Consider the following 23,972-nt stretch of genomic DNA (forward strand, 5'->3'; position numbering starts at 1 on the left):
AGATGTAAAATGCAATATTTAATTGTAAACTCTACAACACGGCAAGGTTTGATGCTTTCTAGGGCGGCGTAAGTTTGGAGGTGTGGCTGGAGGTGTCATTTTTTATTTGGATAAATACAATGTGGTGGTGTTGAGATGAATTAGGATGGAGTATATTTATACTGAGTAGGTGAAATAAAGATCTTGTCATTTTTGGGTAGTTCTTAAACCGTTTCTCATTTAACTTATACTTGACTACATGTGAGTGTTTTTATTTGGTTTTTATACATTTTTATTTTTTTTATTGAAAATTGAGAAGTAAATGTGTTAATTTTGTATCTTTATTATTGTTGACCCTAAAATTCTTGATGTCATGTTATTATTCAGTAGTAAATGTTATAATAACGGTAGAGAGTATCTTCGAGATCTATATATCTCTTCAAGACCTCCCATTTAATAGTAACGTTTTGGAAAAGGAGTATGTTCGAGAGTAACGTTTTTGTAATAAAGGGTGTCAATGACAATTAAGAAAGACAATTAATTTTCAGACCAATTTAATTTTAAACAACCAATAAGGAGAGAGCAGACTTTTATGTATATGATTTGGCTCTTCTATTACTTTCACTAGGTGCTTCCCCACGCAACGCGTGGGTTGTGGTGTAGTTGACACTTTCTTGTTTTTTGGTCTATTTCTTTTTCTCTTTTGTATTATTTCGTTTTAATTAGGCATAAATGGGCTTCGCAGTCACTTGTATTAATACACTATATGTTTATATCATTTCGTTTAGATGTGTACAATTGTTGCGTTTATTTTTTATGAATTATGAGGATGTTGTTTCTTGCTTTTGAAGATCCAATCTTATCATTGACTGATATTGTTCCCAATACATTTATTGTATTTTAGATTTCTGATTAACTGCTTATGTAAACCCTTCATACGTTGATGTTGCAATAATAAGTTATTTTTTAAAAGTAATTATTTTCCGTGTAAGTGATTATGTTTGTATGTCCATGTTTTGGTCTAATATCAATAAGATCGTTTATGTTTTTTTAGTTGGCTTTGAAACCAATTTTGAGTTAAGCAAATAATGGGTCGAATTATGGTGTTAATAAGTAATATAGATTCTTATGTATATATATTGTATATATGTGACTATAAGTTTAGCTAACTAAAAAATTCTTTGATATTTAAATATAATATTGAACATATATATATATATATTATTTGTGGGAGGAATGTGTGGAATTATTGGATAGAAGTTATTTTTGACCTCTTATGCCTTTAATGTGATTAATGCATAATTTATTTTATTTTCAGTTATAATTTTATTTTAATGTGTGAGTTAAATGTTTTGGGTTTATTGGGTCTTAAATATTGTTTAAAGCAATTAGAAAGCAAAAAAAAAAAATAGAAAACATTAAATAAAAATCAACCAATAAGGAGAGACCAAAACCTTACTTTTATATATATGATATATTGCTTTAAACTTTGAAATGAGAAATATATTATAAACAATAATTTTACGTGAGAAATATATTAATTTAGCCAACCAAAATATGAATATAAGTTTAGCCAACCAAAATAATTAAAAAATATTAAAATTTAACCAAAAATAATTTCTCTTGAAAGATAATAAGTTAGTAGGAGGAATGAATTAATGTACAATTATTGGATAGGAGTTACATTTGAGTTAAATGGAGTTACATGTCTTTAATTATAAATAAATATTTTAATTTTTTATAACCTAAAATAAAAGTAATACCAAGTGGCTGAATCAAAATTCACATGATTTGGTTGTTTGTTGATATAAACTCAACACTTACACATAATAATTCAAAATAAAAATATTACTTTTTAAGTGACAAACTAAATTAGTTTTTTTATAAAGTTATATAAATTCTTCAATCTCAATAATTTTAAAAATCCCAAGGATAACTTATATATTTTTTGGTTTTTATTCATCAATTTAATTTTATAGTGCTAGATTTCATACTAATGGTTTCATCTTTAGAGAATTTAGTGAAATGATATTTTTAAAATTATATTTTATTTTTATATTTAAGTTCCAGTTGAATATGATTTGTTTTTTGGATCATTTTTTATTTTGATTAAAGACACAAAAAACTAATTGTTTAATTATGTTCTTTTTGTTTTCAAAAACCTCAATATATATATTATATTGATCTCTGCAGATTTATCAATTGGATCACAAAACAAAATAGTCTTTATAAATGGATAATTATATTGATCTTTAAATATTATATTGATCTTTATAAATTATTAAAAATGATACATGAATATGTGAGATAACCAGAGACATAATAAATAATTACATATGGATCATTTCAACTTTATGATCTTATTGTGTGGTGAATATTGTAAGGAAGTATGAAAATAATGACTTATAAGTGTTAATATAAAATAGAAAATGGTGATAAACATTTTTAAAGATTAAAATAAATATATAAGATATACATATCATACAAACTCTAAAACTAAGCTTTTACAATGATATTTGATTTGATTTTTTATAACCCATACAACAACAATAACAAAAAAAAAACAAAACAAAACAAAAAAGAGATTTGAGAGTAGTGGAAGAAGATGAGAGAATGAAAGAGTGATAGACTAAGAGAATAAGATAATGAGTATTTATAGGAAGAGAAATGATGAAAAATTACATTTAGAAAAATGAGAGTTACAATTCTAATTTATTGTTTTGTTTTAATACAATTGATTAATTCAACTTAGTGGAGAAATAAAGTTAATGCATAATTTATAGGGGAACAATACTTGGGTTCACCCCTAGGGGTGAACCTCTCCACTCACCCCCTTATAAAATAAGAAAATAAAATCTGTATATATTATTATAAAATTAAAAATCTTAAACCGCTCTTTAATAAACCCAAACCGACATATATAAAATCTAAACCCTAACCATCTCATTTGTGAACCCAAACCGATATATAATTTCGTTCTACTTGTAAAATCTAAACTCTAACCATCTCATTTGTGAACCCAAACCGACATATAATTTCGTTTGAATTGTGAAATCTAAACCCTAACATCTCATTTGTGAACCCAAACCGACATATAATTTTGTTCTACTTGTAAAATCTAAACCCTAACCATCTAATTTGTGAACCCAAACCGACATATAAGTTCGTTTGAATTGTGAAATCTAAACCCTAACATCTCATTTGTGAACCCAAACCGACATATAATTTTGTTCTACTTGTAAAATCTAAACCCTAACCATCTCATTTGTGAACCCAAACCGACATATAATTTCGTTATAATTGTAAAATCTAAACCCTAACCAGCTCATTTGTAAATCCAAACCGACATATAATTACGTTTGAATTGTAAAATCTAAACTCTAACCACTTCATTTGTAAACCCAAACCAATAAATAATTTTATTCTAATTTTAAAAATCTAAACCAAGCCAATATTTATCTTTCCTTAATTAAAAGTATGCAGAATTTGTTTCCTTATTTAGTTTGCTTTTAAATTTAGTTTTGATTTATTTTTAAATAAAATATTAGATGGAAGATTCTGATTGGCTGAGAGAAGAGGGGGTGAATGGAGAAGTTCACCCCTAGGGGTGAACCTAAGTATTTTACTTTATAGGGAGAAGCTATAAAGATTTCAGTTTTATATTATGTGAGTTAAATGTGAAATTAATTGTTTTTAAATTTGTGTTTTAATATAAATTTTTTTTGTTAAAATTGCATTGCCAAGTGGACCAATAAGGAGAAACTGAAACTCTATAAATTATTAAAAATGATACATGAATATGTGAGATAACCAAAGACATAATAGATAATTACATATGGATCATTTCAACTTTATGATCTTATTGTGTGGTAAGTATTGTAAGGAAGTATGAAAATAATGACTTATAAGATGTTAATATAAAATAGAAAATGGAGATAAACATTTTAAAAGATTAAAATAAATATATATGATATACATATCATACAAACTCTAAAACTAAGCTTTTACAATGATATTTGATTTGATTTTTTATAACCCATACAATAACAATGACAAAAACAAAACAAAACAAAAAAGAGATTTAAGAGTAGTGGAAGAAGATGAGAGAATGAAAGAGTGATAGACTAAGAGAATAAGATAATGAGTATTTATAGGAAGAGAAATGATGAAAAATTATATTTAGAAAAATGAGAGTTACAATTCTAATTTATTGTTTTGTTTTAATACAATTGATTAATTCAATTTAGTGGAGAAATAAAGTTAATGCATAATTTATAGGGAGAAGCTATAAAGATTTTAGTTTTATATTATATGAGTTAAATGTGAAAATTAAGTGTTTTTAAATTTGTGTTTTAATATAAATTTTTTTTGTTAAAATTGCATTGCCAAGTGGACCAATAAGGAGAGACTAAAACTCTACTTTTATATATATGATATTGCTTTAAACTTTGAAATGAGAAATATATTATAAACAATAATTTTACATGAGAAATATATTAATTTAGCCAACCAAAATATGAATATAAGTTTAGCAACCCAAAATAAATAAAAAATATTAAAATTTAACCAAAAATAATTTCTCTTGAAAGATAATAAGTTAGTAGGAGGAATGAATTAATGTACAATTATTGGATAGGAGTTACATTTGAGTTAAATGGAGTTACATGTCTTTAATTATAAATAAATATTTTAATTTTTTATAACCTAAAATAAAAGGAATACCAAGTGGCTGAATCAAAATTCACATGATTTGGTTGTTTGTTGATATAAACTCAACACTTACACATAATAATTCAAAATAAAAATATTACTTTTTAAGTGACAAACTAAATTAGTTTTCTTATAAAATTATATGAATTCTTCAATCTCAATAATTTTTAAAATCCCAAGGATAACTTATATTTTTTTTTGGTTTTTACTCATCAATTTAATTTATAGTGCTAAATTTCATACTAATGGTTTCATCTTTAGAGAATTTAGTGAAATGATATTTTTAAAATTATATTTTATTTTTATATTTAAGTTCTAGTTGAATATGTTTTGTTTTTTGGATCATTTTTAATTTTGATTAAAGACACAAAAAAACCAATTGTTTAATTATGTTCTTTTTGTTTTCAAAAACCTCATATCATAAAAAAAAAATATATATTATATTGATATCTGCAGATTTAACAATTGGATCACAAAACAAAATAGTCTTTATAAATGGATAAATGGATAATTATATTGATCTTTAAATATTATATTGATCTTTATAAATTATTTAAAATGATACATGAATGTGTGAGATAACCAGAGACATAATAGATAATTACATATGGATCATTTCAACTTTATGATCTTATTGTGTGGTGAATATTGAAGTATGAAAATAATGACTTATAAGATGTTAATATAAAATAGAAAATGGAGATAAACATTTTAAAAGATTAAAATAAATATATAAGATATACATATCATACAAACTCTAAAACTAAGCTTTTACAATGATATTTGATTTGATTTTTTATAACCCATACAACAACAATAACAAAAAAAATACAAAACAAAACAAAACAAAACAAAAAAGAGATTTGAGAGTAGTGGAAGAAGATGAGAGAATGAAAGAGTGATAGACTAAGAGAATATGATAATGAGTATTTATAGGAAGAGAAATGATGAAAAATTACATTTAGAAAAATGAGAGTTATAATTCTAATTTATTGTTTTGTTTTAATACAATTGATTAATACAACTTAGTGGAGAAATAAAGTTAATGCATAATTTATAGGGAGAAGCTATAAAGATTTCAGTTTTATATTATATGAGTTAAATGTGAAAATTAATTGTTTTAAATTTGTGTTTTAATATAATTTTTTTTGTTAAAATTGCATTGCCAAGTGGACCAATAAGGAGAGACTGAAACTCTACTTTTATATATATGATTCTTTGATTAATTTTAATTGCTTCTGAGTTAAAAAAAAAGAGTTAATAATTTATTAATAAGAAAGAAGTTTGCCTAATATTCGAATTTTTTAATTACCTAATTAAATTAAAAAAAAGTTGTTAAAATTTTTTTTTCTATTTTTTGTATACAATTTAAAATTACAACACAAAAAGTTTTGATCTAATGAAAAGATTATATATAAACGCAATTACAGCGTAAATCTACTTTCAAACCCTATTTATTAAAGGGGCATTCTCAAAAATGCCCCTTTTTCCATATCTCTTTTTAAAAATACATCTTCATGTTGACCATTTTTAAAACTACCCCTCTTTATATACAAAATGACCAAATTACCCTTTTTGAGTGACAGCAAGAATGTACAGTCATCAAAGTCGAAAATATTTTCCCGCCAAAAAATTTTCCCGCCAAAATTTTTTTTCCCGCCAAAATCGAAAAATTTTCCCGAAAAAGTTATTTTTTCCCGCCAAAAAAAAAATTTTCCCGCCAAAATCGAAAAATTTTCCCGCCAAAAATATTGAAATCTATACCTTTTAAAAACCTTGTAAATGCTTTTAAAAAACTTTTAAAAGCGTTTACAAGGTTTTTAAAAGGTTTTTAAACACATTGTAAATGCTTTTAAAAACCTTGTAAATGCTTTTAAAAAGCTTGTAAATGCTTTAAAAGGTTTTTAAACACCTTGTAAACGCTTTTAAAAACTTTTTAAAAGCATTTAAAAGGTGTTTAAAAACCTTTTAAAATTTTTATAAAAACGTTTACAAGGTTTTTAAAAACATTGTAAAAGGGTTTAGAAGATGTTTAAAAACCTTTTAAAAATCCTTTTAAAAACCATTTGAAAACCTTTTAAAAACCTTTTAAAACCTTTTAAAAACCTTTTAAAAATCTTGTAAAAGCGTTTACAAGTTGTTTAAAAAACCTTTTAAAACTCTTTAAAAAATCTTGTAAAAGCCTTTACAAGGTGTTTATAAGGCTTTTATAAGGTAGAAACCTTATAAAACCTTTTAAAAACCTTGTAAATTTTTTTTGGCGGGAAAAATTTTGGCGGGAAATTTTTTTTTTCGAAATTTTTTATCAAAAGTATTTTGACAAAAAAATTTTTGGCGGGAAAATTTTTTTGAAAAATTTTTGGCGGGAAAATATGTCGGAAATTTTTTGGCGGGAAAATTTTGTTTTTCTTTTTATTGAATAAAATAATTTTCATCTAAGGGTAAAATGGTCATTAAAAATTAAAAGAGGGCATAAATAAAAATGGCCAGAAAAGAGGGTATTTTTGAAAAGGGGTATATCAAAAGGGGCATTTTTAACAAATTCTCTTTATTAAAAAACAATAGCAAGTTCACCGTGAATACATTTGTAGCATTTTTTTATTGATGAAATGTAGAATCAAAATAAAAAACAAAGGGAGGTTTTAACTACGATTAAAAAAAAATCGAAAAGAACCATGTAACAGAGGAAGCTTACATGTTACAAACTATCTTGCTAATATTCCTAATTAGGTGGTTAGTGGGCATGTAGATTTGTCAATGGCACTTTATGTTAAGTTCTTTGTCAAAATGATAAATGCAATAAAACTTGTATAAATTGATAATGTCGAAATTATGAAAGAAAAATGCAATAAAACATTAATGTTTATAACCTGTCCCTCCATATAAATTTCCATAATATTTTTATCTTTTATAATTTTTTTTTGTCAACTAAACATTAATTAAAAGAGAATCTCAATGTTCAATGTTGGTTGCCCAAGTTGAAGGAAAATAGTTTACAAAATAAATATTAGAGACAAGATAACACGAAGCTCGAGCGAGGCAATCCACCTTTGAATTGGACGCACGAGGAATCTGAGAAAGGGAGAAGGATGGAAACGACTCCTTGAGTAAGCTAAAGTCATCCAATAAGTTGGAAAAAGATGGCCATTCACTGAGACACTGGACCATCGTGACTAGCTCAGCACAATCCGTCTCGAAACAATAATAAGGGAGCCCTCTCGATAGAATTCACTCCATAGCCCACAATAATGCTTCTAGCTCCGAATGTAGGGAAGATGGGCTCCGACGAAGATACTTCGCTCCCAACATTAATGTCTACTCTTCACCATTACAGCACCACCATCCTAAACCGGAATGCATATATGTAGCCTTCCAAGAGCCGTCAATCAGACAACGAGGAAAAAGATCAGAGTCAGGCAAAGAAGACTTAAAACAAAACAAAATATATTTAGATCTTTTAAATACATTCTTTGTATAATTTTTCTTTGTAACTTTTTTACTTTGAACTTTCTAAAAAAATTGATGATAAATTGTTAAAGGAAGGTTTTTTTTTTTGTAAGATTTTGTTTTATCTTGTACTAACAAATATGCATATATATGATATTAATTATATTTCTTAATCAAATGAGAATCCTACAAATTTTAATTATTTTTAAATAGTTGCTAGTAAGTTAAGAAGAAAAATAATTTTTTTTTGTTAACGCGTATTCGATTAAAATGGAGAAAAAGGTTCAAGTACAAGAAACAGCAATGATGCCAAAGGGACAAAAACAAAACATAGCAAGAACAAAACAGAGAAAGCCATTACCGAGCTCTTGCCCTAAACATCACCGTTCTTCAGCAATCTGATGTTGTAACCAGCCTGGGCCACCTAACGCAAGGTAAGATGTAAGTCGACCCTCTCTTGTAACACTAGATGCAATCGCCCTAGCCATCACCCGTATAATTACAACCTCCCCCATCACCCGTATTGCATTAGTGATCTTATCCAGCTCAGAACGATACTTTGGCCAATACTCCGGGTACTCTAAAGCTGTCACCACCGCTTGACAGTCCGTCCAGACTTCACAGGATCAATGAGGCTTTGGAGACACCACAAAAGACAACTAAGCTCAGCAGAAATTCTATTACTCCGTGGAAGGAATGCATCTCGCGCAAGATATAAGACTTCTCCAGTATGATCCTTTAATATCAAAGCACCACCACAAAACCACGACTCCTTCCCCCACGCTGCATGAATGTTACATTTAAGTTTACCAAGAGGAGGTCGAACCCAGCGGTGGATATTTTGGACATGTCTGCTAGCTTCTCTAGAGGCAACCTGAGATATTAACGTTTGTTGTCTCAGCCATTCTTCCGCTTCTTCAAGCACCATTGCCACTACCACATGAAAGTCATGGTTTTGTTGTGCAAAAATAATAGCAGCATTTCGTGTCTTCCATATCCCCCATAAAATCCAAGGAATGGCCTGTCGTACCTCCTCACCAATTCCAGGCTGCTGCATAAGTTGTAAAACTGAGGAAACATTGTCTACAACCTGTTAGATTATGCGGAAGTAAGAATATGAAAGTGAAGAAAGAAGAGTTTAGTAGAGAAAGAGAATAGAGAGAAACTTAGATTCCATTAGTGTGTATAATACAATGTCGGCTAGAGCCTTTTAAATAGGAAAAGAAACTAGGGCTACACACTTAACACAATACAACATTTAGATAGGGACATAAGGAAAGAGAGAGCATTGATTCCAATGGAGATAGCGACATATCCTTGGTTTCCATAAGAGAAACCAACACGTGATCTCATTTGATTTCTCGTCCAACGGCTATGAAGGTATTCTCGATCCTTCTCTTGGGCCATATGTGGTCAGGCCTCATCTCTACTTCATGTACCAATAGAAGAACTTGGCCTTATTACACATGTGTACGGACGACTGTATGGATACCACCAAGTTCATGATCGATCACGGTCAATACTCCCCCTCAAGCTTAGCCGAATGAAATGGCTAAGCTTGGAACCCTTGAAGCATCACCTCATTAAAAACCTTAACATAGAAAACCTCATGGGAAAAAACTATGTTAAGGGAAAAAGAGTGTGATACCCACGAGTTAGGCGAGCCTATCTTGGACGCGTGGGATCCGCGAGCCCAAGTTTGCCATAGATGTACTCACAAACTTGAGGACTCGCAGCCTTGGTGAAGATGACTACCAGCTGATCTTTACTCGGAGTGTGACATGGTAAGATTACCCATTCTTCGATCTTTTCTCGAACCTTATGGCAATACAATTCAATATGTTTGCTCCGTTCGTGGAAAACTGAGTTTGTGGCAATGTGAATTGCTGCGTTGTTGTCACAGTGCATGGTGATCAGTTGATCAGACTCAAACCCCAGGTCTTTAAGAAGTGCCTTGAGCCACGTAAGTTCATTGGTTAGCTTCTTCATGGCCCTGTACTCGGACTCGACGCTAGAGCATGAGACAACCCTCTGCTTCTTTGACTTCCAAGTCACTAGATTACCACCAACAAATGTACAATACCCAGTCGTTGACCTCCTATCCATTGTATCACCAGCATAGTCCGCGTCAAAGTATCCTACCATTTCAGTATTGTTGTTCTTTCCCATCCAAATGCCTTGGCCCGGGCTCCCCTTGAGGTAACAAAGAATCCGTTCCACCGTGTTCTAGTCGAAGATGGTTGGAGCCTTCATATGTTGAGTGACTTGATTGACCGCGTAGCACAGATCAGGCCTTGTGATTGTGAGATAGATTAACTTACCCACAACTCTACGATATCTCCCCACATCCTCATACGGCTCAGCCAGCCTGTTAACCGGAGAATTAGGCGTTTTCTTCATCTCCCCCTTTCGCTTGGCCTGGTAACCTTCCTCGAGTGGGGTGGACACCGGTTTAACTCCAAGTTTACCTATCTCACTTAAAAGATCAAGTGCATGCTTTCGTTGGGAGAGAAACAAACCTTCCGGAGAGCGAGAGATTTCAATCCCGAGAAAGTATTTGAGCTCACCAAGATCTTTGATATCGAATGTGGAGTTCAGTAGAGCTTTGGTGGTACATATACCGTCCTTATCATCGCTAGACAGAATGATGTCATCCACATAGACCAGGAAGACGACAAGACCACCGATAGAGCGAAGAGTGAACAAGGTGTGATCCGCCTCCGAACGCTTGAAGCCATGATTGCGAAGAGTATAGCTGAGTTTGTGGTACCACGCTCTCGAAGATTGTTTCAAACCATAAATGGCTTTGCGGAGCCGGAGAACCTTTCCCGAAGCAACAATATCCTCCAAACCAGGAGGTGGGTGCATGTAGACTTCCTCTTCGAGCTCCCCCTGAAGGAATGAATTTTTGACGTCCATTTGCCACAAATCCCAAGATAAGTTGGTGGCAAGAGAGAGAACCACTCGAACGTTGTGCAGCTTCACGACTGGTGCAAATGTATCCGTGTAGTCGGTGCCATAGGTTTGGGTGAAGCCCCTAGCCACAAGACGAGCCTTGTAGCGCTCCACATCGCCATTGCTAAGATACTTGATGGTGAACACCCATTTTGATCTAACCGCCTTCTTCCCTTGAGGAAGATCCGCCCGTCCCACGTGTGATTACGAACCATGGCACCGGTTTCATCATCGACGGCATCCAGCCGTTCCTTGTGTTCTTTGGCCTCATCATAGGTTTGAGGGATAAAATGAGCATCAATTTTACCGAGGAAGGTTGTATGGACTGGCGACACAAGGTCAAGCGAACACACGGCTTGGATAGGATGAGCCACTGCCTGATTGTTATAATAAACCCGTTTGTCTTTCCAGGTAGACGGATGAAACTTGAGACGCTCACTACGCCGGGGTTGAGGAATGGTAGTAGTGGATGGAAGTAAGGGTTCTGTATCAACAGCAGGTGTATGGTGGTCAAGATCAAGAGCACGGTCTGCCTCGGTGTTGTCTGCTTCGTTTGATGTGACACCCGATGTCGTAGCCTGGTTCGCCTCGGTATTAACCTCTGTACCCTCTTGTACCCTCGGTGTTGAGTCTACGGAGCCACCAGTAGGAGAATTGACTGTGTCACTTGTCACATGATTTTGTGATGTAATGCCAAGATGGTCAAGTAGAAACCACAGATTGGTCGCCCGGTCAGAGTTGGAGTGAGACAAATCTTTCAAGCTGTCCCAATTCTTCGTATCGTAGTAACCCTGGTGTTCAAGAAACTTCACATCTCGTGAGATCAGTGTACGACCAGTGGTCGGATCATAGCACTTGTCCCCTTTTGACTTGTCGAATATCCAATAAACATACATTTGGTGCTTTTGGCGTCAAGCTTACTTCGATGTTCACCTGGTACCAAGAAAAAACAAACACAACCAAAAACACGTAAGTGGTCCAAAGAAGGTTTGGTTTTGTTTAGTACCTCAAAAGGTGACACAACTTGTAACACTTTTGTTGGTGTCCTATTGATCAGTTAACACACCATCATCACTGCATCTCCCCAAAACCTCTTAGTGACATTGTTATGGAACATCATTGACCTTGCGACCTCCATGAGATGTTTGTTCTTCCTCTCCGCCACTCCATTTTGTTGAGGCGTGTAGGGACAACTTGTTTATTGTAAAATGCCATGTTTTGAGAGGTGTTCTTTTAATTTGTGGCTTGTGTATTCTCCTCCATTATCCGATCTCAGTACCTTTATTTTAGCATTGAAATGATTAGTGACATAATTCTGAAAATTAACAAAAGCATCATAGACTCTATCTTTTGATGGTAACAAGGTAAGCCAAGTATACTTAGTTTTTTCATCAATAAAAGTCACAAAATATTTGTTATTATCTCTAGATAGGCAAGGTGAGGTCCACACATCATAATGTACTAAGTCAAAGCAATGCTCATAAATTCTATTAAATTTAGGGAAAATACTTGCAATGTTTGCCAAGAATACAAGACTCACAACTAGAATTATCAAACGAAACATTAGGCAACATTAGTTCAAAAGCACGAGAATGAGGATGGCCTAGTCTAGCATGCCACACATCACTTGAAACAGTACTAAGGTTCGATATAAAAGAAAAACAATTAGATGGACTCGATGAAGTATTCTCTAGGACATAGAGATATCCTCTAGCATCCCCTTCTCCAAGAACCTTTCCAGTCTCAATATCCTGAAAATGTACACTATTAGGTCCGAAAATAGTATAACAATTCAGATCAGTAGTAGCTTTCTTAACTGATAGTAGATTAGAAGTAAAAGTAGGCATAAAAAAAGCTTTGGAATTCTTGTCAAATAATTTCAAGTCTCCTACTCCTTTAACCGGTATACGATCTCCATTAGCAATAATAACATTGCCTACTGCTGGTTTTATGTTGTGTATAAGACTAGGGTTACTTATCATGTGATGAGAAGCACCCGAGTCAACAACAAGAGATTTACTAGGTTTTGAAGCAAAGAAGGTGGTACCGGAGTCTTTTAGTGCGGCAATGGACTTGATAAGGGCTTCCAGGTCTGATTTCCTCACAAGATCCCCATAGGAAGCCGCCATGGCCATCACGCCTCCTTGGTTTGCTGCACCACTACCCTGACCATTTGATCTTTCTTGCGAAAGATTAGCCTTGAACTTGGCCGGTTTGAGATGGCGATGAAGGATCCAACATTTGTCCTTGATATGGCCCCTCTTCTTGCAATGGTCGCATATCACCACTTTCTTGTCCTCATGCTTGTAGACACCCTTGTTGGCTATGGCTAAGTCTTCCTTGCTACTGAAAAGGCCAAGTGAACCTTGTTCCTTTTGAACTTGTGAACACACATCCTCAAGTGTATGTAACTTGTCACTTCGAAAAATGTGCTTTATGAGATCATTAAACGCCGGATTCAAGGTGAGAAGAAGTCCAAAGACCTTATCTTGCTCTTTTCTCTCATTGAGGATGGCCGGATCGATTGTACTTGGTCGGAGCATCTCAAGTTTGGCCCATAGTGACCTAAATTTCCCGGAATGCTTCGTGAACTCCAAGTCTTTTTGGTGGAGCCCGTTAATCGCCTTCTTGACTTCGAAAACTCGGGTCAAGTTGGTCACGTTCCCATAGACATTCGCCAGCTTCTCCCACAATTCCTTGGCCGTCTTGCAGTACGAGTATGCTTCAAGGATTGGTGCGTCCAGCGAGTTTTAAAGAATAGCAAGCACGGTATGATCTTCTTGGAACCACTTGACTTCCTTTTCAAGATCAACCTCCTTGTCTTCTTTATTTTCTCCTTTACCATCCTCTTTGATAGCTTTCTTGGGGAGTTGATTCGTTTCAACGTGGATCCATAGTCCCCGGCCACTAAGTGCAGTCTTTGTGGTTCTTTTCCACAATAAGTAATTTGCTCCTTTGAGCACCACTGGAGTAACAATCGATTTGCCGTTATCCATGGTTTATAAATTTGAAAAATAAATGAGAGAGTATAGTAGAATAACGAGAATAAGCGAAAGTAGAATTATGAAGAGTAGGTTTAGAGAATTATTGATCGAAAAACATGCTCTGATACCATGTTAGATTATGCAGAAGTAAGAATATGAAAGTGAAGAAAGAAGAGTTTAGTAGACAAAGAGAATAGAGAGAAACTTAGATTCCATTAGTGTGTATAATACAATGCCGGCTAAAGCCTTTTAAATAGGAAAATAAACTAGGGCTACACACTTAACACAATACAACATTTAGATAGTGACATAAGGAAAAAGAGAGCATTGATTCCAATTGTTAAATACAACATTTAGATAGTGACATAAGGAAAGAGAGAGCATTGATTCCAATGGAGATAGCGACATATCCTTGGTTTCCTTAAGAGAAACCAACACGTGATCTCGTTTGATTTCTCGTCCAACGGCTATTAATCACCTACTTTTTATGTAACTAAATTAAATGACCACTTCAAATTCAACGGCTATTCTCGATCCTTCTCTTGGGCCATATGTGGTCAGGCCTCATCTCTACTTCATGTACCAATAGAAGAACTCGGCCTTATTCCACATGTGTACGGACGACTGTACGGATACCACCAAGTTCATGATCGATCACGGTCAATACAACCAAGATCGAAAAACCCTGAGAGGGAATGAGAAGACGAGTTGCAGACCAAACCCCATTCGCTAGAGTACATCCAAATAAAACATGGTTGATTGTTTCCTCTTCAGCATGACAAACCGGACAAAGGGGGTTAACTGAAAGACCATGGCTCCTCATACACTCTGCAACCGCCGATGCTTGTGATAATGCTCTCCATAGAAAGAGGCGAATTTTAGGCTCAACTGCAGTACCCTATACCCGTTGTTTAACCTCATTCACCCTAATCATGTCAGTGGACATCGGGTTCAAGAGATCACTCTCCCAAGTTAACAACCAATTCCTACTCTTAACCGTATACTGACCATTTTGAGTGAAAGCCTAAACATATCGATCAGAGAGATTTGGTGTTGGTGGGAATGACCTTATCCGAGATATCTCGATTGTGCATTTCATGTTCCCTCAACACTGATTAAAGACGATACTTTGAGATTTAAGTCGATCGTTAGCTCCTTATTGAAAGATTTAAGACTACTATTCCATGTTCCATTTTTAATATTCGAATTTTTTATTCAAAAAACTTAAAATATTCAAATTTTTAAATAATTGGTAGTTCTTTTTTTAGTTTTTCTTATCCGTAATAATATTTTTTCATATTTGAAGATAATTAATTAATAATAGTTACAAAGGGTTGAAAAGAAAAATGCTCTGTTCTCTCTCCTTCGAGACTTGTCCTTTATGGCGTCTGTTGGGTCTAGTAACTGCTCTTATTTTCTCCGGTGAAGCAATTGTCCAGCGACATATTCCCAACGGAGTAATCTGCAGGCTTCCCCATGATAAGATTGAGAATCACCTTCAGCGAATTGATTCCATTTGCTTCCCTTTTACCAATCGAAAATTTTTTTCCCCCAAACTTTCAGATATCAAAATCTGTCAAAATATTTCAGAAATTTGGGGAACTATTTCTATTTCGACTTGGAAGAAGAAGAAGCAAATATGGATAAATTTTTCTCTCGTCCATTGTCCCTCTCAACAGAGGTGTTATCTTCCGTTCGGTGATGATTCGTTTAGTCGTCTAACCACTGGCGGTGTTCTTCCGGTTACATCGGCCGGCGTTGTCCTTCCCATGGATTCATATTCCATTGGTTGTTGTTTCATACTTCTGCAATTTTATGGGCAAATCCTAACGGCTTTGCTTTGGAAGAAACCACCGTGGAAACCACCATGGAGAATTGTACGAGATGTAAGTTTTGGAATCGTATTTGCCTCCATTATCAGTGCATACAAGGTTAGTAATTTACCATATATATGGTGTTCCAAAATAGAACCAGTGCAACAATTATATGGATGTTGGGGAGACACACTGATATTGGAGACTAGGAGGAAGGGATATTTATATGAAAAGCAGGTCAGAAAATGTTTATCACTATATCCACAATCATGGATATTATCTACAATCAAGAAAGATGTTATTTCTTGGTGCAAGAGATGGCAATATGTATATGGTTTGCGATGTAACAGATGGATCGCAACTAATGATTTTCGAAGAAATTATTGGAGTTTCATCAAAAAGATGATAGCCAAAAGAAGATCAAAGACGAAAACAAAGAAGAAAAATAACAGATTTATTACTCTGTTAGCGTATAAGTCTTACCTAGTAAAGGAAGCAGCGTGTAAGTTCACTTTTTCGATTATTTCGTTTTACCTAACTATTGATTGTATGTGTATGTTCATGAATAACTATGTATTTTCTGATTCAAGATAATAAAGTCAGATGTTAAAAAAAAAATAATAATAATAATTAACAATATTAAACAAAAAACGGATTGAATAAAATGAATAATGATGGATAATTAAGATGTGGGTGGGGATAATTTGATCCGGATTCAATAAAACAGGTCGGATACGGGTATTACCCGACCGGAAATAAATCAGCACGGGCGTCGCATTGACGGCTTCACGGCTTTGGCGAATCGCATCATGAGCCTTCCTCCTTCACTGATACGCCTCTTTCATCAACCCTTCTCTGCCTCCGTTGTCATTCCAAATTCAGGTATATTTCGATTCGTACTCTCTGTTTCCACCATGGCCAATTCCAAGCTAGGTAGACTTTATTTTGCATCCGATTGAGAAACTCGCAATTTGGAGCTGTAAGAATTTGAGATGTTGTTTGATTATCTTACGATGATCTTGATCATTACCTTTTCGTGTTGCTGCTGCTGATTTTGGTCGTTTCACGAAATTTTTGTCTTTGGAGAGAGATCGTTGTTTCTGTGTTTCCTTAATTTCACTGATTGTTTTGTAATTTTGGGTTGCTTGCAATAATAATCTTTTCATTGTGAGTATGATTTGGCTTGTTTAGGTATTGTAGTAGGTCTCTGAGTTATCTGATTGATAGATCAGATAAAAGTTTGTAAAGAATGATGACAACGAAAGTGAGGAGAGTGGGCAAGTACGAGGTTGGTCGCACTATAGGTGAAGGCACCTTTGCTAAGGTTAAGTTTGCGAGGAACACAGACACTGGTGAAAATGTAGCCATCAAAATTATGGCTAAGAGTACAATACTTAAGCACAGAATGGTTGATCAGGTATGTTCTCGAGTGTCCTTATAAGGTTGCTGCTTTAGTTTTGTGTATGGTAATGATCTTGATTGCGTCTTAAGCTCTTGTTTTCTCGTCTTTTCCAGATAAAAAGAGAGATATCAATTATGAAGATTGTCCGACACCCTAACATAGTGAGGTTGTATGAGGTATGTATGATTCTCTGCATCTGCGAATATTTATCTCCTTAGGTGTTTTTTTGCATTATTTGCCAATCTGAAAGTGGTTCTTCTTCCCGGATGTAGGTCTTGGCAAGTCCTTCAAAAATATATATCGTTTTGGAGTTTGTGACAGGAGGAGAGCTCTTTGATAGAATAGTAAGGAATTCCATACTTGTGTATGCCTTTTAACTGTCCACTAGTTAACTTCCATACTTTAATTTTTCGTTTTTCCAAATCTTTTGTTTTCCTTGGATTTCTTCTGTTCATGCAGGTCCATAACGGGAGACTTGAAGAAAGTGAGTCTCGCAAATACTTTCAACAGCTTGTAGATGCTGTTGCTCATTGTCACTGCAAGGGTGTCTTCCACCGTGACCTAAAAGTAAAACCTTTTTGTCTTGACCAATTTTCCTCAGAATATCTCGATTTTTTTCACTGTGTTATAACTATGACTTGCTAACTATGTGTCATTATTTTATTCAGCCAGAAAATCTTTTACTCGATTCAAATGGAAATCTGAAGGTTTCAGATTTCGGACTCAGTGCATTGCCTCAGCCTGTAAGTGCTCATATCTGTTCTTCAGCGGCCACCACTCTTGTTCATTTTAATTCTTTTTAGCAGTGTAAATTTTCTATCTTCTATCTCTTTACATACTCAATCAGGGAGTAGAGCTTCTGCGCACCACATGTGGAACTCCGAACTATGTAGCTCCTGAAGTACTTCGTGGCCAAGGTTACGATGGTTCAGCAGCAGATATTTGGTCTTGCGGGGTTATTCTTTTCGTTATAATGGCTGGATTTTTACCCTTTTCTGAGACAGATCTTCCTGGGTTGTATAGAAAAGTAAGTAACATATTTTTCTGGACATGTTCGTGGGTATTTTTTGCACACTTATCAGGTATTGGTGTAATCCACATAATTTTCTGTGTGAACTACTGGTTGTTGACAAATAATAGGGTTTCTTTAGAAAGCTAGCATGTTATTGCAATCTCGATTAAGAAAAGATAATGAATTTTCCTTGCTGTAGGTTTTTCAAACCGTTTAATGATTTGGGTATTGTCACCCTTAGTTTTGAGCCGTATCATCATTGTTTCTACAGATAAATGCAGCAGAATTTGCTTGTCCACCGTGGTTTTCTGCTGAAGTGAAGTCTTTAATACATAAGATACTTGACCCCAACCCCAAAACAGTGAGTATTTTGCTTCACCATCTCAAGCTTTCAGGTTTGCTATTATTAATTATGGTTCTAGTAATTTTATCTGTTTATCTATGATTGTTTCCCAATTAGAGCAGCGTATTCAAATACAAGGAATTAGGAAAGATCACTGGTTCAAATTAAATTATGTGCCTAACCGAGTAAGGGAAGAGGAAGAAGTCAATTTGGATGATGTCCGTGCAGTTTTTGATGGAATTGAGGTTGGTCATTCGTTTCATTGTCTCATTCTCTTTGGTGGTCAATTCCATTTACCTATTTAAGATCTTTTAGGAACTTTTGGATGACCAAGAAGAAGTGTTTGACTGTTTGCTACAGGATAGAACAAAATAGTAGTCACATGATAAGTACCAAAGCTGTAAGCTGCTTTATATGCTTTGAAAGAATTCTCGAGCTTGGTTTTTAAATCATGTTTCCCTCTATACATTCGAGTAAATATTAATGAACTTAGAATCACATGCTCAGCCCTCTTCATATTGATAACTTGAATTCTCTATTCTCCACCCAATGCCCAAACCAATTACCTAGAAAATTTCAGATTACCCAAACACAATCTCCCCCGAGTCCTTTTCACCAGTTAGCTAATGATTGGTACTGGCTGTCAACATAGTACAAGCCACTACAAACCACCTTGGGATAATTCCAATGATCTGGCAGTCACCAGTCTAGTACAATCACTTAACAATATATGTCTCCTACTAAGATTGTGTTAGCTGTGGTATGGCCTATAAATATATAGGTACCGTAAATTTGTAATGCATATTTAGAATATTTAACTAAAACTTGGCTTTTGCTCATCTGAAACTGATAGTTAAAAATGTTATACAGAAACCTCAGTATGTGTGTCTTAGCTCACGCTACCTTTGCTTGCTTTTCATATAGTTGACCTCAGTTGCATTTGTTCACAGGGCAGTTATGTAGCGGAGAATTTAGAGAGCAAGGATGAGGGCCCCCTGATGATGAATGCCTTTGAGATGATAACCTTATCACAAGGCTTAAATTTATCAGCACTATTTGATAGGAGACAGGTAGTACCTGATTGGTCAGAGAGATCTCCATATTATATACTGTATATAAGAATGTCAGTAGGACTAGTCATTAAACTTCCCATCTTGACAGCCTTATGGTGTTAATTTGATGATGTGCTTTAGTTTCTAGTAAGTATAGATAATGATAGAATTGGTTGCATGACACTAGTAGATAGAAATGGAAATCCAAATTTTTTCCTCCATATTGATGGCTGATCCTTTGATCTCGCAGGATTTTGTTAAAAGACAAACCCGTTTTGTTTCTCGAAGGGCACCTAATGAAATAATTGCTAATATTGAGGCTGTTGCGGACTCAATCGGTTTTAAATCTCATACACGAAACTTCAAGGTAACTACTTCCTAGCATATAAATTTACTGTTTGAAACTGATATAATTGCCAAGGCAACTTAGTTATCTTTGGCGTCAAAAAGGAAAGCCCTAGTGTGAAATATCATTTATCTAGTGTTTAGCAAAGGGTAAAGATTTACTATGATTTGGTACGTATAGTTTCTTAATTATCCACTTTATGTGCTCAACAGACAAGGCTTGAGGGATTAGCTTCGATCAAGGCCGGGAAGTTGGCTGTTGTGATAGAGGTGAGTATTGCTTATTGTTATTGTAAAATAAGTTTCGTATGAAAGGGATTTGCTTCACGTTAAGGGTATCTAGCAAACTGAAATTAACCTACATGCAGATTTACGAGGTGGCGCCATCGCTTTTCATGGTGGACGTTAGAAAGGCTGCTGGTGAAACTCTTGAATATCACAAGGTTTGTAATTATACATTCAATAACACTAGTTGTACTATTTAAAAGTGTGCAGAATAATTGTTTTTGCAGATTAGAGTTATATATCTTTGTTATTGTGGTATCATAGTTCTACAAGAAGTTATGTGCTAAACTGGAAAACATTATATGGAGAGCGAGAGAAGGAATGCCAAAGTCAGAGCTTCTCAGAACAATCACGTTTTGATCCCCACGTAAGTCCGATTAAATGTAGTTGACTAGTGTAATAAATGACGTAATTATTCTTCACAAAGATCGGAAGATTTGCGTCTTGAGCTTGTATTCCAATTTTATTGTCTTGTAGTTCGATTTGGCTATTGGATCTATTTGTCTGTGTATGGCCATACTTGTCAAAACTTGTCCTCATAAACAATCAAAAACCAAGATGGAGGAGAGGTTTGGAAACGGGGTTTCAGAATCTAAAGCTTGCTAATAAAGTAGATATGCATGGTGAAGGAACTCTACTTAAAAACTTTAGAGAAGTTTATCATATCTATCATTCCCTTTAACATTCATTAACAAAGAACCATGAATTAAGCTATGCATTGTCCTCAAACTCATTTGGCTAGGGTATAAGGTTAGAGACAAAAATGGTCTCCTTTTTAAGTGGGTTTAACAAAAGAGTTCAAGTTTCTCTCATGAAAAAGAATTGAGCTTAAGAAAAAGCTAAAAGTTAAAACCATCTGATGCGTATAAGAGCAACATCGTGTTTACCCAAAGGTCTCCAAGACATTTTAGTCCTATCATTCTAAACCCATAAATTGGTCATATTTCTATCCTTTAGCAATAGCTTTTTTTAAACCCATTTTTCTTCTTCTTTGTACTTAGCCTTAGGAGAGAATTACTTCTTCTCATTCTAACGGATTGGAATTCTTTTTATTCACTATGGTTCTCTTTCTTTTATTATTAGAACATTAAACACCTTAAGCATTTCGCTTTCTTTTCTTTGTCTCAATTTTTCTTGCACATCCCAAATCTTTTACTATACTTATAAACCTTGAAAACACATTCCCCCTCCTAAAGATTCTTTACCATTTTCTTTCTCTTTTGTTATTTCTTTTCTGTGCAAATCCAATCCCAAGACCTAGAATCAAGTTCTCACCTAGTCCTAACCAGTCCGAATAACGTGAACTAGAACTATAAATGATCTTACTCTTGTTGGCTAAAACCTAACATTTTCTAACAAGCTCAATTCAGAGAAAGACTTAATACTTAAGAACATATTTGGCTTGAAAGAAAAGTTGGTTATATGTGGGAAACTGTTCCAATGATGGGAATCAGTTACTTAGATTAACATGGGTGGTAAAAAGGAAAATGATAATTCAAGTATGTATATGGTATCCATGAATTCAACTTCTATGCATAACAAGATAATCACAAGTCAAGATTAAGTTCAGATAGATAGGGAATGATGTCAATTCAAAACATGCTTCAATCAAGACTAGAATGCAATTCAAAAATTCAAAGCCTAGTTTAGTCTTATATTACAAGTTCAATCAACATGCATCAAATGACTAACAATGAGGGCCTTGATCCTAATTTAGTGAATTAAGCAAAATAACAAAGCTGAAATCATCATTGAACCCTATGTTACTATATGAATAACTCAAGACTCCATCCTATTATGCAAATGCAAACTAGATAAACACTTTTCTTTTTGTAGAAAATTTTCAAATTTTTTTAGATTTTATATGCAAAGAGATGAACACAGACTCAAACAAACTATGATGCAAAAATTTGAAATTAAAATAACAGAAAATGACATCAAATACATCATCTTGAACCCTCTCCCAAACTTATATTACACAGTCTTTTGTGTAAGAAAAATTTGAGAGAGGATTCAAGAATCCAGAATCAAAGCTAAGTGAAAGAAAATGCAATGATATGTACAGAGAGAGGTTTGGAGTACCTCAAGTGAAGTAGGGATAGAGAGAATCGTCCATGCTCTGGTGCGTTGAAGAGCTTGTCCAAGGAGGGGCTTGATACTCACCTTGTTCTTGACTTGCAGGATGAGCTTCAGCTGGTTGCTCGTCTTGATGCTCAACATACTACAAACGCTTGTCCAAATGATAGCTCAAAAGGTAGTATCTTATTTGCCTTCTTTGATGCCCTCTTCTTCTTCTTCTCCCTATGCTCATAAGACGAATGTCTTGAGGGAGCTGGGAGGGTTGATACTCACTTGGCATATGCAGACTGGCGTGTTGGAAAAGGGAGCGTTTGGCATGTTGGCTCAAGGCTTGTAGACTCACGTCTCTGTAGCGGTCTGACATCTAGGAGGTATCCATTAGGATAACAATGTTGGATGAAGCACAACTGAACTTACTCATGAAGTGCATAACATACGTCGTGAAAGCCTTGAAACCTCTGTCCCTCGCCTTGTTCCAGTTTTGGAGCTTGTTGATGATCGTGAGCCTCCTGAGTGCCCTTTGCTAGTCTTTGATACTTCTCTGGGCAATAGTCTTCTGAGTCCTTCTCCATCTAATTGTCTTCTCTCTTAGAAATTTCCATTCTCTGACCCTCAAGCTCTTGTGTATATAGAGTGCTTGCGTCTGGATAGAACTCAATGTGTTCACTGTTCATGATCGTTGTTAGAGCTACATATGGAAGAAAATCATTGCGTCACCAACATGTGATGAACAAATTTGTAGATATATTTTTCATTCTTCTGTACCCAGTCTAGAGTATGAGTCTGCCTCAGATTGTTTATGTCACAGCGCGATGGAAATGATTTTGAAGGAATAGGAACGTCAGATGCTTCGAGGATCCAAGTTGCAAGCTCCCCATACACATCACACCTTGAGATCGAGTTCTGTTGAGCCTCACTATCTAGGTCATATAAGCTTGCAAGTGGTTCAACAAGTAGAAAACAAGTGATGTGCTAGATGTGTCACCTCTAAGTTTAATGTCTTTTGTGGTGTTGAACAATGGCTCTTTAAATGCCAAGTCCAAAATGGCGAGCTCTGTCTTTGTTACAATTCATGTTACTTCTTTTGTAGAGAACACATTAGAAATGGCTTTGTGGAAGTACCTCAACATCGTGCTTCTTAAGTGTGTCACCTTTGATTTGGACGAGTTAAACATCTGTTCACTGCTAATTGATGCCCAAAGTGACATTGTTTCATCTCTGTCAATATCTGATGTAGTACCAGTCCCACTAGAAAATTGTATTGCATTTAACCCATCCTTCAGGGTAAGATATCCCATCTGACTCTATGTTGCTCAAGACCATTACGGAACGCCTGATGGGGTTAACCACTCGCCTTGCTCTGTTCCTCATCGTCTTCCAAAGCTTTATTAACCACTTATATAGCAGAGTACTCTCTCCCATTAAAGTTCCAATCATTAATATTTTTCCAAAGTCCCCTCAAGAGTCAGGGGCGTACCCATTTAACTCCATTTAGGGATGGAAGTTATCTATGTTCATAACGTGGAACATGTTTCGGTAGATCGAGTCTGATCATTCACCCTTTG

General features: G+C 34.5%; 2 protein-coding genes across 11 annotated transcripts; one reads left to right on the forward strand and one right to left on the reverse strand.

Moving 5' to 3' along the window:
* Window positions 1–11,117: 11,117 nt before the first annotated feature.
* On the reverse strand, window positions 11,118–15,990 carry LOC147930995 (uncharacterized). Its single transcript, XM_087477123.1, has 5 exons — window positions 15,927–15,990; window positions 13,139–13,813; window positions 12,855–12,907; window positions 11,986–12,024; window positions 11,118–11,882 (listed from the first exon to the last, which is right to left on the reverse strand). The coding sequence occupies exons 1-5, from the start codon at window positions 15,988–15,990 to the stop codon at window positions 11,118–11,120; spliced, it is 1,596 nt and encodes a 531-aa protein (XP_087333249.1).
* A 588-nt stretch (window positions 15,991–16,578) lies between these two features.
* On the forward strand, window positions 16,579–20,906 carry LOC104732523 (CBL-interacting serine/threonine-protein kinase 24). Of its 10 annotated transcripts, none has more exons than XR_015574271.1 (15): window positions 16,579–16,771; window positions 17,081–17,306; window positions 17,405–17,467; window positions 17,564–17,635; window positions 17,751–17,858; window positions 17,960–18,034; window positions 18,139–18,318; window positions 18,575–18,664; window positions 18,764–18,891; window positions 19,597–19,716; window positions 19,949–20,065; window positions 20,257–20,313; window positions 20,412–20,486; window positions 20,593–20,695; window positions 20,806–20,906. XR_015574271.1 is itself a non-coding variant. In XM_010452073.2 (15 exons), exons 2-14 carry the CDS (start codon window positions 17,139–17,141, stop codon window positions 20,686–20,688), a joined length of 1,344 nt encoding a protein of 447 aa, XP_010450375.1. In that variant the 5' UTR covers window positions 16,579–16,771; window positions 17,081–17,138; the 3' UTR covers window positions 20,689–20,695; window positions 20,806–20,906. The 10 variants fall into 10 exon arrangements, 3 of the variants coding, with proteins under 3 accessions (XP_010450375.1, XP_019088901.1, XP_087334219.1); XR_015574274.1 differs by having other exon boundaries at window positions 19,602–19,716; XR_015574269.1 differs by having other exon boundaries at window positions 18,769–18,891; window positions 19,602–19,716.
* Window positions 20,907–23,972: the final 3,066 nt, after the last annotated feature.

Source organism: Camelina sativa, chromosome 12 (assembly GCF_030686135.1).
Source record: "Camelina sativa cultivar CO46 ecotype springtype chromosome 12, ASM3068613v1".
Classification (NCBI taxonomy): Eukaryota; Viridiplantae; Streptophyta; class Magnoliopsida; order Brassicales; family Brassicaceae; genus Camelina; species Camelina sativa.

Excerpts from the sequence above, each read along its gene's own strand:
- LOC147930995 (XM_087477123.1), bottom strand. The coding sequence starts at position 15,990 with ATGGAGGCAAATACGATTCCAAAACTTACATCTCGTACAATTCTCCAT. Across the intron at positions 12,908-13,138 it reads TGCCGCACTAAAAGACTCCG|TTAAGAAAGCTACTACTGAT; the intron begins GTACCACCTTCT and ends ATCTACTATCAG. Across the intron at positions 11,883-11,985 it reads TGACGCCAAAAGCACCAAAT|GGTTACTACGATACGAAGAA; the intron begins GTATGTTTATTG and ends CTTGAACACCAG.
- LOC104732523 (XM_010452073.2), top strand. The coding sequence starts at position 17,139 with ATGATGACAACGAAAGTGAGGAGAGTGGGCAAGTACGAGGTTGGTCGC. Across the intron at positions 18,035-18,138 it reads TCAGTGCATTGCCTCAGCCT|GGAGTAGAGCTTCTGCGCAC; the intron begins GTAAGTGCTCAT and ends ATACTCAATCAG. Across the intron at positions 18,319-18,574 it reads TTCCTGGGTTGTATAGAAAA|ATAAATGCAGCAGAATTTGC; the intron begins GTAAGTAACATA and ends TTGTTTCTACAG.